General features: G+C 42.0%; 1 protein-coding gene across 4 annotated transcripts in view; it reads left to right on the top strand.

Annotated features, from left to right (window-relative positions):
• LOC131125181 (voltage-dependent R-type calcium channel subunit alpha-1E-like) overlaps positions 1 to 13,613 on the top strand; it is a 54,999-nt gene that overhangs the window by 17,464 nt on the left and 23,922 nt on the right. For all 4 annotated transcript variants that reach the window (XM_078791513.1, XM_078791512.1, XM_058066461.2 and 1 more), the window contains exons 6-17: positions 6,137 to 6,240; positions 6,491 to 6,649; positions 8,694 to 8,884; positions 10,041 to 10,144; positions 10,228 to 10,343; positions 10,790 to 10,843; positions 12,012 to 12,092; positions 12,170 to 12,379; positions 12,481 to 12,593; positions 12,957 to 13,069; positions 13,187 to 13,318; positions 13,438 to 13,507. In XM_078791513.1, the coding sequence (XP_078647639.1) occupies positions 6,137 to 6,240; positions 6,491 to 6,649; positions 8,694 to 8,884; positions 10,041 to 10,144; positions 10,228 to 10,343; positions 10,790 to 10,843; positions 12,012 to 12,092; positions 12,170 to 12,379; positions 12,481 to 12,593; positions 12,957 to 13,069; positions 13,187 to 13,318; positions 13,438 to 13,507 (1,447 nt within the window). The remainder of the gene's footprint in view (positions 1 to 6,136; positions 6,241 to 6,490; positions 6,650 to 8,693; positions 8,885 to 10,040; positions 10,145 to 10,227; positions 10,344 to 10,789; positions 10,844 to 12,011; positions 12,093 to 12,169; positions 12,380 to 12,480; positions 12,594 to 12,956; positions 13,070 to 13,186; positions 13,319 to 13,437; positions 13,508 to 13,613) is intronic.

The following is a 13,613-nucleotide window of genomic DNA, read 5'->3' as shown; positions in this document are numbered from 1 at the left end:
CACTATTAAACTGAACTTTTACTGTATCAGCCCTGGACACTTTTGATATCTCAACTGAGCAGTGTCACATTAGCCATTTAAAGTATTGATACTGAACATAAGTGGTATCACTATTGGATATTTGCAGTCATTGGATCCAGAGTCCAGACAGGCCAACATGCCTATTGTATGTGAGTGTGTGTTATTTCCTAATTATATGCACTGTACTTCCATTATGTACTACAAACTTCATTTCAAAAAAGTTTTTTAATTAAACCTCAATCGTGAGTGTGCAATTAGTTTTGACAGAATTCATTTTGCGTTTACTAGGCTGTGGTTGGTGAAGCGCAACATTAATTTCCGACACGCTTTGTCGGATTATGTTGGTGCATTCATGCGCCTAACACCGCCCCCATCAGCTTGTATCAATATATGGAAGGCCTGCAGACACTTCACACTTCCAGTCGGGTTGACCCAACTGGCGGGTCAGTTTTGCATACGTTGGTTGTGATGTTGAGACAAACTCCATGCAGAGCGAGCATAAAATAAAAGCAAGAAATCTGTGTTTCCATAGTGCAGCAGCCAGTCTTTGTAGTGGGTGATGGGTGGGTGGTTAAGTGGATTGGCAGTTGTATCTAAAACCTGCTTGTGTTCGTTTTCAGGGCCTCGCTCAAATCACTCTGAATGCAGCGCTGCGACTGATCGGGAAAATACACCCATGAAACAAAGAGTAAAAAACAAAGAGTCTTAATTTGTTCCCCATAAGACCGGTTGGTTTGGTGATTTAATTATGCATTCAGACACGCTGCATTCAAGGACCACTGCTGTTGACACCCACATGTTCTCATTTGTCCTTCTTTGTACGTGATCTCGCTCCATCTTTTATAAATGTTATTTTTTTTTACAGAGCTATGCTTCGAGTTAGTCTCATTATCCAACAATCACGTTTGCAGCACTTCAGTAATGGGTCATTAGCCCAAATCAGCTCTGCTGTGTGCAAACGAGCTCTTACTTTTTAGTCGCTTGGTAGGTTGATACAAACACAAAGCAGACTTTCTGGACAGTTGTGGAGAAAAGAAATGAGATGCAGGACATCCTCAAAGAACATCTGGAGTTCTGCCCACTACGCGACGTGGGAACTGAATAGCATGGATTATGCTCCAGCACCATGACACCAGCATAAGTGAGGCAGATAACACCCTCTGGTGTATAGGTAGTCTAAATTATTCTAATTTTGTACACCGAAAGTACCAGAAAGTCTGTCATAACAAAAGAAACAATTGATTGTTTGAGCAAAGAAGTTTGCAAATATTAACAGATATGGAATACGCTTCAGTCGCCATTGTTTACACCAGGGGTCTCAAACTCAATTTACCTGGGGGCCACTGGAGCTAGGGATGGGTCTGGGCAAGGCTGGGCAAGGCTGGGCAAGGCTGGGCTGCATCAGGTTGTCAAAAAAAAAAAAACGCATTTATTAAAAACAGAAAAATATACAAACTTTTTCAGTGCTTTGGTTCCGATTTTCTACAATAAAAGCTCTGATAAAACATTCCACTGTTCTCAAATATCTTAATTTTTATTTTTCTGCACAAAATAAGATGAAAAATAAATAAACAAATCAAGAATAAAGAAAATCAATCAATCAGTAATAAATAAATATAATAATAATAATAATAAAACGGCAAATAATAAAAACTTAAGAAACCACATATAGTTGGTGGATAGACATTATTTTTTTCTGATTAAAATGAACAAAGCATTATTAGAGCCCTGTAGACATGACAAAACACGACTACAGTCACATTTATACTTTTTTTTATTTACAACATATTGCGCAACTGTAGGGTCTTGAGACACATGCTAACTCGCAAACTAGAGAGCTAGCGACCTAAACGGTAGCCTTCAAGTTATTTCCTTTAAACTTAAATTGCCAAAAACTTACCACTTCCACATGGATAGGGAGGATAACTATTAACAGTTATTTAACCTTTAACATGAACATTAATCAAATGTAATCATTTCTTCTGGGTACATGATACCTGTTTTACACCAACACGGGAAGCTAAATAACTCAGGAATTGCACATTGAGTGTGCTGGAGTGTGTCCATACCCGGCTCCATTCGACGGGAGAGATAGGGTTAGCAAAAGCCAAGAAAGGTGGCTTCTTTTTTCCCCATTAGGATGAACTACCTGACCAATAGCGTTTTCCGAAATACATATTTGTATGGTTTCCACATGCTGATATTTTGCTCTGACTTTACATAACTTCGAGTTATGAATATAGTTGTTGGACAACAGCGGGATGTGAAACCCAGCAATAGCTTTTCTTGGATCCTGATACATCCGATACATTATTGTGGGACCTCTGAGACTTAAAAACGGCTGAAAATAGTACAGCATATTGTGGGACCTTTAAGATTTGCTCGTAATACAGCTACATCAACTACGGCAGCAAAGTCCAGCCGGGTTTTCTGCCACCATTTTGGCACATTTTCTCCAACACATCTGCCTTTTCTTTCCGTCTGTCTCTATGTCACACATAGACACTCCACCCCCATCAGTGTGGTGTCACAGTACAAGTAAGTCAGACTTAAAAGAAAGCGCACATGTGTCATGGAGGCCTCATGGGAATCAAATCGAGGCTACTGGGCCAGTGCTGGCGGCATTCATTCCATTTCGTATTAATGAATCGCTACAAGCCAATCTGCTGGGACACTGAGCTCGATTAAAAACCTTAATCTGAGTGATGAGCATGTGGCAAAAAAGGAGGACCTGGGCTACAGAAACCTGTCAGATAATTGAATTTGGCGGTAAGGTGCTAGTCCTCGAGCAGCGTCGCCACAGGTGGACATGATGCTCGATTAGTGCTGAAATGTCGCGTGACACCACTGTTTTTAGGAGTGGTTTATTTAGAGAGCTGCAGCTGTAAGTTGTTGAGCTTTTTGGCCTTGTCTTGTCACATTAGTGATTGCTCACCAAAGTTATCGCCCCGATCGTTAGACGGAATGACATAAACGTGAGGGAATTGGGATTCATTAGCCATGTGGCAATAATAATCTCTCGTGTGTCTGGGTGAGATTATGTGCTACATTCACATTTAGAAGTCCGTTGAAAGTCAAATGAGATATTTTTGATTAGGATGTCATTTATGGCTGTAGCTAGCAAACTATTTTGTACCTGAAGTACCTTATCCATCCATTCATTTTCTATACTACTTATCCTCACTAGGGTTGCGAACATGCTGGACTGGTCACCAGCCAATCACAGGGCACATATAGACAAACAACCATTCACACTCACATTCATACCTATGGACAATTTGGAGTGGCCAATTAACCTAGCATGTTTTTGGAATGTGGGAGGAAACCGGAGTACCCGGAGAAAACCCACGCATGCACGGGGAGAACATGCAAACTCCACACAGAGATGCCCGAGCAGGGAATCGAGCCCGAGTCTCCTAGCTGTGTAGCCTGCTAACCATTCAGCTACCGTGCAGCCTTAAGTACTTTAGTGGATAGTAAATATAATTCATGATATCCTATTGAAAAGCAACTTCTGATCATGCTTAGGAACATAGCACATTCTTAAATTGAGATATTTATTTATTTATTTCTCACATTGGTTCTTAGCAAGGTTAAATGCATTGTTTGATTCTTCTTATTTAGCTTTCATTATTAACACAAGCGTGCTGTTTCAGGTGCAATTCTTTGTACTTTTGTACATAATTCCAATCCAACAGCCACATATTAATTAGTCAGTGTTCTTTAGCTGGTATTAAAGCCATTAATGTGTTGATGTTGTTTTGTGCATTAGCATACGCAGAGCTGCACTCAAATGGCGAGCAACGTGATGCCGCCGATGACTGCTGTAGTGTTTTTGGCGGTGTTAGGGAGTGTAGGTGGAGGTGTGTGGGAGAGGCTGCATGTAATGAATTCAGCCTCTCCAACAGTAACAGTGCAACAGTGCTCCGTGTACAGTGTTCAGTACCTCAGCCTATCTGTACTAACCCTGACTTACTGTCCAAAGTACTTAAGTCAATGTTTTTCATTTAACTATGAATTAAATTTGACTTTATTTAGATTGACTAAATGCTATTGAGGGAATAAATAGGAACGAACGAAGGCTCCTCAACTTTAAACTTGGGTTTGGTAGAAGGATTGTTCAGGTGCAAACTATGCAAGATGGGGGCTTATGACCACCCACAAAAATGATGCAGAGTACATTATTTTGTAGTAAGCAGTGGTAGTATTTTAGCAATGAAACAAAATAGGACTAACAACAGATCCCTGTGGAACTCTAGTAGTGTATTATTGTATAAAGCTACATTTTCTGTTCATAACAAAACATCCATCCATTTTCTATACCTCTTATCCTCACTAGGGTCGCAGGCATGCTGGAGCCTATCCCAGCTGTCTTTGGGCGAGAGGCGGGGTACACCCTGCACTTGTCACCAGCCATATAGATGAAGAGAACATGCAAACTCCACACAGAGATGCTCACTGTGCAGCCTCTAACAAAACTACACTTAAATTATAACCTGACAGCTAAATTAAACTAAATAAACGCAATAAAGTCAACCACTTTTTGTTTTAATTGGAATCAATGCATGTGTCATTGAAGTATACTGTATACAGCCTCTTCCTTCCTGCCTTTTGTGGCCAATGCTTGGAGTGAAGGATATTTCCACAGACTCCCACTCCACATGCTCCTTACCCCCGTGTCTCTCGCTGTGTCATTGCTTCGGCCAACACACACAATCATGCACACACTCACTCGCGCTCCCTCCCACTACTTTCAGGAGAGATTCTGCGTGGGCACACACTTGAGTCTCTGCCATGTGCCTTCTACCCCCCCCCCCCCCCCCAATCATCCACACACACGCATAAACTTGTGTGTGCAATAGGCAGGTGCATTGACAACAAATAATTGTACTTGTAGGTCATACATGACTTTGCACATAAGCAGATCGTTTTAGAATATTTGCCTTTGGCTGTGCTTGTTAGTCAGCCAGAGAGCGTGTATGTTTTTCATTATTTGTGTGTAGGCAGAAAGACGTCATTGCGTTTGGGCAGATATGAGTATAGCGATGCATACATACTGTATGTATATACAGTACATACTGTGGATAGGGATGCTCCGATCAGGGATTTATGCTGCCAATTCCGATACCGTTCACATGTAATAAATATTTCAATTTATGTATAACGAAATCTATTGGCCTGTATAAAGGGGAAAAGGGAAAATTCCAAGGTCCCTTGATTTCCATGGGGGACAAAAAATAGGTAATTACTAATATACCTTTGAATATTCTCATTTATCCAGGTCATTTATTATCATGATATTCGCAACAGGTGTCATCGGTTTGCCCAAGTAGTATTAGTTTGGGCTACACTGCACTGAACAAAAGGATCCGTGCAGGCTGCAGTAGTACGAACTACAGGGGATCGGTGTTGAAAGGGATTTAGGCCAATCGATTACAACATCTCTAATGGATATAATTCCAAAATGCAAATTGAGCACCATTCAGTCTTCTCCACGGTTGCCTCATGCATCAAGGCTCGTATTGTTAGAGGGAGCTTGATTACGATTATCATCAAGTGGCTCTGGACTAACACCTCATTGTTAGGCTATTTATGTCAATAAAACATGTCAGATAGATGCTCTTCATGTCAACAAAAGGAGCAAGGAAACCAAAGGCACCTTGTTCCACCCATCCATTTTTTATGCTGCTTATCCATTAGGGTCGCAGGGGTAAGCTGACTTTGGGCGAGAGGGTGAGGTACAACGTGGACTGGTGGCCAGCCAATCACAGGGCACATATAGACAAACAACCATTCACACTCACATTCATACCTATGGACAATTTGGAGTCGCCAATTAACCTAGCATGTTTTTGGAATGTGGGAGGAAACCGGAGTACCCGGAGAAAACCCAGGCATGCACGGGGAGAACATGCAAACTCCACACAGAGATGGCCAAGCGGAGATTCAAACACATATCTCCCTTACTGTGTGGACAACATGCTAACCACTCGTCCACCGTGCCGTTCACCTTGTTCCTTTATGTTGAATTATGTTTCATTGAAATGGTGACATCAAGCTGTTTTAAGTATTTTAAGTATTAAGTCACGTTCAGATACCCTGCTGTGTCCATTAGGATCCTGGCGACAGCAGGAGCCCACATGAACATCCCTGTGGACCTTCGCACCCTGAGGGCTGTGCGAGTCTTGAGGCCCCTCAAGCTGGTTTCTGGCATCCCCAGTAAGTCTTTTTTTAAACTCACTTTCCTTTTAATACACATAAAAGAATCAGACCTTTCTTTTCCCTAATTTCCCCCATAGACAGCACTCTCATTTTTATGTTGTTGTTTTGACTTCTAAATGCAGCATACACAGGCAAAGCTTATCCTACCCACTCTGAAACAGAATGTAGACATTCATTGCTGATTGACTGACAGAATTTAGTTCATTTAGTTGTGCACACAAGAAATAAATCTGTGTCTCCCCCTCAGGCCTGCAGATAGTGCTGAAGTCCATCATGAAGGCAATGATCCCACTGCTTCAGATTGGTCTCCTCCTCTTCTTTGCCATCCTCATGTTTGCCATCATTGGCTTGGAGTTCTACAGCGGGAAGCTTCACCACACCTGCCTGCCGTCTGTTGACATCCTGGGTGGGTTCACTTCCAATGTGGCTTTCTGTTTTGGGGCTCTTGCTCTGCGGGTGTACTTAATATTGTGTCCATTAGGCTACTGCTCATATCATGTCATCTGTTCACAGAATATTTTGGATGTAGTCCAATGGTAGTGGGCGTGCACATGTTTTTTTTTTTTACCAGCAGCACGTGTCCTTGCATAACCAGAAGAACTGTTTTGATTATGTCCTTGCATCCCACGGTCCATTTTGCAGTTCTGATTAATTAACATTGTGGAACTCCTCTGTGCTTGTGTTTGAAAGCTTTTCATTGAGGTGGTATTTGAAACGTTTAGCATTTAAGTTCTACTCCTTGCCAAGCTGATATATTTATGGGGTACACCAAATTCATTTCAGATCTTCCAGTGTTATACGCTCGTCCTTCACCACAAATTTTGCTGATTCACTATACCATGGTTTTCAAACATATATGAATGAATAACTTATGAATAGCTGTTTTGTTGTTAAATACAGCCTATTATTAGTAAAAACCTGCATATTTAAGCAAATGTCACATATAGTTTGCCCAAGTTAAGAATTTTCAAGCATAAAAATAAACAAATCAAACAAACTAAATGAACCAAAATACAAATAGTGTATAAGGCATTCAAAAGAAGTATTCAAAGCAGGGTTTCCGCTCCATGTAACACGAGGTGCCCATCATGTCGATCGCAAGCTCCCAGTAGATCGCCAAGGTAGTTTGGTTGATCACGATCACATTCAGCTGACAAATGTGTGTTTTCTATATGCTTCTATATTCTTCTATATCTGAAATTATACAGCAAATGCTAATTGGATGTAATACATGAACTGTGTGTCTAATGAATCCATCCATTTTAGATGCCGCTTATCCTAGGGTATGGGTATGTTAGAGCCTAATCCCAGAGGCGTGGTAGGGTCACCAGCCAATCGCAGGGCACATATAGACAAACAATCATTCATACAGATGGGCAATTTGGAGTCGGCAATTAACCTAAAATGCATGTTTTTGAATGTGGGAGGAAACCGGAGTACCCAGTGAAAACCTACATGGAGAACATGCAAACTCCACACAGAGATGCCCAAGCAGAGAATCAAACCCAGGTCTTCCCGATCTTTTGACTGTGTGACCAACATTCGAAGCACCGTGTGGCCCTGTGGAATACTCATCATTATTTTTTTATTATATATGTAGAAAAAGGTAGATCATTTTGACTTGCAGTGTAACTTTAACTTTAACTTTTACACCTCCGGGCACGCCCACTGCACTGTGATTGGTCACACTCCCAAGCGCTACTGCCGGAACCCACTTTCTAAATTTTATTTGAAGTTGATAACAAATGAATAAACCCTTTGGAGAGCGTCTTGAAAAGTGGTTAGGAGCTACTGGCTGGAGACCCCTGACTTACCGTGTATGAACTCCAAGAGCGGTAACATAAGTTCATATTTATTGAGTGCAGACAATCTTGACACAACATCGGTATTGTAAATTTGGTCATTAAATGTTTTTTGCGGGACTATCGGTGTTTAAAAATAATAGATCCACTGATTGTGGTGGAAAAGGCTATAAGCAACTCCAGACATCAGTGAGCTCTGCACTAACCTAGTGAAATCAGAGCAATGAAACAGTGCAGCAGAGCAGGTGAAGGTCAAGCCTAGATCTTGTACCCGCGAACACCCATATAAGGAAGTGTGGCTCAATGTGAAGTCCCAAATAGCCAGTGTTAGAGCCAAAACCTCACACCTCACATTGTAGTGAGAAAACCTGTTGAGTAGCGCACCACCATCTCCAGTGCACCCAATAGTGAAAGAGTGTCCCGATGTCCAATTCACAGGAAAATAGAATATGCAGCAGCTTCAAGGCGCAAATGGATGCTCTGATGCCACCAGCCAGATGGAGGATGCATGCATCATGGCAGCTTCTTGATCTCCTTGTGTGTTGTTCTGTCTATGTTCATAACACCATGGAGGTCATCAACGCTCCATGATTGGTTTCCACCCCTCGTAACATGAAGGTGCTCTTTTTCTTTTCTGTTTTCGCACAGACAACGAGACGGTAGACTCATCCGAGTTGGCATTTGCATGTGGCGTGAGGAAGTGTCCTGAGAAGTACGACTGCAATGACACCTGGATCGGCCCCAACGATGGCATCACACAGTTTGACAACATCCTGTTTGCTGTTCTCACCGTCTTCCAATGCATCACCATGGAGGGATGGACAGCCGTTCTCTATAACGTAAGTGCACGCTGTATGGTTATTTTCTATACCTCTTATCCTCATTATGCTGGAGCCTATCCCAGCTGACTTCAAGCGAGAGGTGGGGTACATGCTGAACTGGTCGCCAGCCAATCGCTGGGCACGTGTATAAATATAATTATTTTATCATATACTTTTCAATGATATATTCAATGCAGAGCACGAAAAATGTATATAAATCGGAATTATTATAGTGCTGCTTTTGGACTCTTCTCCATCCTTCCTTATATTCATTCATTCATTTTCTACCGCTTATCCTCCCTCCGTGGGGGTGCTGGAGCCTATCTCAGATATCTTCGGGCAAGAGGTGGGGTACACCCTGGACTGGTTGCCAGCCAATCACAGGGCACATATAGACAAACAACCATTCACACTCACATTCATACCTATGGACAATTTGGAGTCGCCAATTAACCTAGCATGTTTTTGGAATGTGGGAGGAAACCGGAGTACCCGGAGAAAACCCACGCATGCACGGGGAAAACATGCAAACTCCACACAGAGATGGCTGAGGGTGGAATTGAACCCTGGTCTCCTAGTTGTGAGGTCTGCACGCTAACCACTCAACCGCCGCGCCGCCGCCTCCTTCCTTATATAATTATTTCATTTTTTTGTGCAAATAAAAAAATAAAATAAAATTAAATATATATATATATATATAATTATTTCATAATATCTTTTTTACATGTCATATTGAATACAGAGCCCCAGATTCCATTGTGATAATAATGTGTATAAATACCCATTTATTATTATTTTCATTTAATGCTTTTTTTTTTAGTTTCCTTATTCCTTAATATCTGCCTGCTGCCATTTTGTCCAGGATCAACCTCAGCCCCGACATGACTGGCATAGGCCATTTTTTTTTTTACTTCTGCCTAGCAACAAGTGTATATAAGTGTCAAAACAACAGGAACAAGAATGCCTGAGTGGCATATACCTTGTGTTTGTACATTGGCTTTGGGGCACAAATGGCCGAATGAAGGCATCACTGTATCAGGAACAAGAATCTGAATCACTTCTGTGTTGTTGTGACTGCTAACTGTTTCCATTTTTATTTCAGTTCTGAAGTTGTGTACTGAATAATGAAGCATTTGTGTTGTTTCTGTGATTTATATTATTAATGTCATTTCAGACTAATGATGCCTTAGGCCCCACATGGAACTGGATGTACTTCATCCCCCTCATCATCATTGGCTCCTTCTTCGTGCTCAACCTGGTGTTGGGAGTCCTGTCTGGGTGGGTGTGGCCTCCCTCTTCGTATGTACAATGTTAATTTTCGTCTGTTTTGTAGATTGAAGTTTTTATGCATGTCTCTGCAGAGAGTTTGCCAAGGAGAGAGAGCGGGTGGAAAACAGGCGGGCCTTCATGAAGCTGCGGCGCCAGCAGCAGGTGGAGCGGGAATTGAACGGCTACCGGGCCTGGATTGACAGGGCAGGTACTGCAATGCTCAGATGCTTTGTTACCGAGACGGTGGTGGCGATAATCAAAAATGCGTGAGTCTGCATTGGTTGTTATAATGGCGTCTGCATTGGGCGTCTCCCACGCAAATAGAGGGTGAGGAAAAGGTGATACTGACTCACTGACTTAAATTTGTGCACACGTATACATGTGAATTGCATTAGCCCATGTGTTTATCGGCTGTGTGGGTATGTGTGTGTGTACCTCCGTGTGGGTGAGAGTGGGAAGCGAGAGTGAGAGATATTGCGAGGACTGAAGAGAGAAGAAGAGCGCTTCCTCTCAAACACACAGGGTCACACGGGTCTCTGAACGTTTACATCAGCGCATGCCTGCTTCCTGAAAAAAGACGTCAGGACAGATCAATGGATACTTGCATGTTTATATCTATGTACATGTAATCACTTGCTTTTATTTGCATTACAGAGGAGGTAATGCTAGCAGAGGAGAACAAAAATTCTGGGAGGTCACCATTAGATGGTAAGATCATATCACCACATCTTTGGATATGATTGCCGCTGCCTTCACATTTCTGTTACACTTTTCAATGTTGTTCTACTTAATAGTTTGACCTCAAATTGTTGGCAGTCACAATTGCTTTTTTAACTGCAAAAATCTTACAAAAACTACGTAAAATAAGCATTGTCCACAAGAACAACAAGCAACATGGCTGACTATGTAGTACTATACAGTGTAAAGCTACACCTGTATTTAGAGAGAGGTTGATGTAAGCGGTTGTCGACATAATAACAAAACCATTCATTCATTCATTCATGGGGGTTGTGGGGGTGCTGGAGCCTATCCCAGCTGTCTTGGGGCGAGAGGCGGGGTACACCCTGGACTGGTCGCCAGCCAATCACAGAGCACATATAGACAAACAACCATTCACACTCACATTCATACCTATGGACAATTTGGAATCACCAATTAACCTAGCATGTTTTTGGAATTTGGGAGGAAACCGGAGTACCCGGAGAAAACCCACGCATGCACGGGGAGAACATGCAAACTCCACACAGAGATGGCCGAGGCCGAAAACCATTCATAATTATCATATTAATAATCATCATCATAACATGGGCTGCTGTTGGGACCATAATCCACTCTAAGATAAAACTCATCTCGGAACACACGACTTATCTTCCTGTTCTCCTTAAGTCCGGATCATATTTATTTATTGCAACAAACACAAGTGCAAGTTTTATTTATGTCTTATTTTCTCTGATTATGTCTGAGTGTATGGGTATGTGCATGCACACTAGGTGCATGTGCCTGTCCACAGGCTGTGAGTGAGTGACAGCCATTCACAGGCATTACCACCACTTCCCCTTTGGGCTGAATGACAAATGTCAGTCATTTGAACTCTTAATTGCGAAGATTATATACATTTCTTTGTACAATCTGCACTCTGAAACCACTGTTGGTATCATATGCTAGCCAGTGGTGGTGTTCTTATACTATATCTTGGGTGACAAAAGTCCAATTTGATAGTGATAGTATTTTATATTGGTGTAGACGGTTTAAAAAAATTTAAAAAATCAGCTTTTTGCTTGTTTTTTTTTTACATAAATTAAACCTTGCATTATTTTAATTGAACTCCAACAATTAAAAGCTGTGTCAAAGCTGATTTTTCTTTTTTTTACCAAAGTGCTGAAAAGGGCGAGTAAGAAGACGGGCGCACGACGAGGAGCCCCGGGTGACGACAAATACACAGACATGTCCACTGCCAGTGAGTTCAGCTTCTTCCATTAATGCTCTTCCATTAATCATATTGTATATATTGATTGACCCCCACTTCCGTGGCAGGTATGTCCCGCTCCAGGATGAACTTCCGTAGCGGCCGCCGTGGTCCAGCCGCCTATCTACGGCGCAAAGAGCGCATGTTGCGTATCTCCATCCGCCGCATGGTAAAAACGGACACGTTCTACCTGATGGTGCTCAGCCTGGTGGCTCTCAACACCATCTGTGTGGCCATTGTCCACCACAACCAGCCCGACTGGCTCACTGTCTTCCTCTGTGGGTCACACTTTACCACTTCTTGATGTTCAAAAAGCACAAATCTGGCAGATGGCATTCTATTTTGAGTTTATGGATTTGTTTGTTTTCCTCCTCTCCAGACTATGCCGAGTTTGTTTTCCTGGGGCTGTTTTTGGCTGAGATGTTCCTGAAGATGTATGGTTTAGGCTTCCGCCTCTACTTCCATTCATCCTTCAACTGCTTCGACTGTGGCGTGAGTACAATATGTCATCACACAAAATACTGTTATAACATTAAAAAGTTAATTTTGCACAACTATGATTCTGTAAACAATAATATGTTCATCGGTTACTTTTATTGTAGTGATATATTTTTTTACTGCTGCTATATAATTTATTCACGGGTACAAGAATAATTTTACGAAACCATATTATTTTCTATGTATTTTAAACAAGCAAAGAGTAAATTTGGAATACAGGAAGTGAACAAATGTATTGAAATTCATCCTTTTTGGACATATAGTAGTACAATATACAGTTCTATATCATGTATACCAATGTAACTTGTATGCATGATCAAAATAAATGACACAAAACCATTAAACCATTTTTTGCAGGTTATTGTTGGCAGCATCTTCGAAGTGGTGTGGGGCTTCTTCCGACCCGGAATGTCATTTGGCATCAGTGTGCTGAGGGCGCTGAGACTCCTGAGGATTTTCAAGATCACCAAGTAAGTGGGACAGCGACATCATCTCTCTCTACAACAAGCTTGGGCAGTACTAGCAGCTTTTTTTTTAATTGGTGATTTAAATAGGTTCAAGAAGTTTGTTTTTGCCCCTCTTGCCAGATACTGGGCCTCTCTCAGGAATCTGGTTGTGTCACTCATGAGCTCCATGAAGTCCATCATAAGCCTGCTTTTTCTGCTCTTCCTCTTTATTGTGGTCTTTGCCCTGCTGGGGATGCAGCTCTTTGGAGGACGGTAGGGAAGGGATTGTCACTCCTTTCATCACTTTACAGCATAACGTCTCAACGGATGGAAATAGCTCCACTCCTCCTTGGTCATACCTGACCACATGCTTTTATATGGCTCCCCTCTAGGTTCATCTTTGAAGATTACACACCCACCAACTTTGACACGTTTCCAGCTGCCATCATGACAGTGTTTCAGGTTTGAACCACCGTCACCCCCTCCCCCTCCTCCCCTCCCTATTCTGCCTGCTCCTCCATGACACATAGCGCCCTGGAATATTTCTCACCCGGGGCGCAGATTAAAC

This window comes from Doryrhamphus excisus, linkage group LG6 (assembly GCF_037039965.1).
Source record: "Doryrhamphus excisus strain RoL-2023G ecotype Guam linkage group LG6, RoL_Dexc_Guam_v1.1, whole genome shotgun sequence".
Taxonomy (NCBI): domain Eukaryota; kingdom Metazoa; phylum Chordata; class Actinopteri; order Syngnathiformes; family Syngnathidae; genus Doryrhamphus; species Doryrhamphus excisus.
Note: the sequence above shows the minus strand (reverse complement) of the source record. Positions and strands in the feature narration are given on the sequence as shown.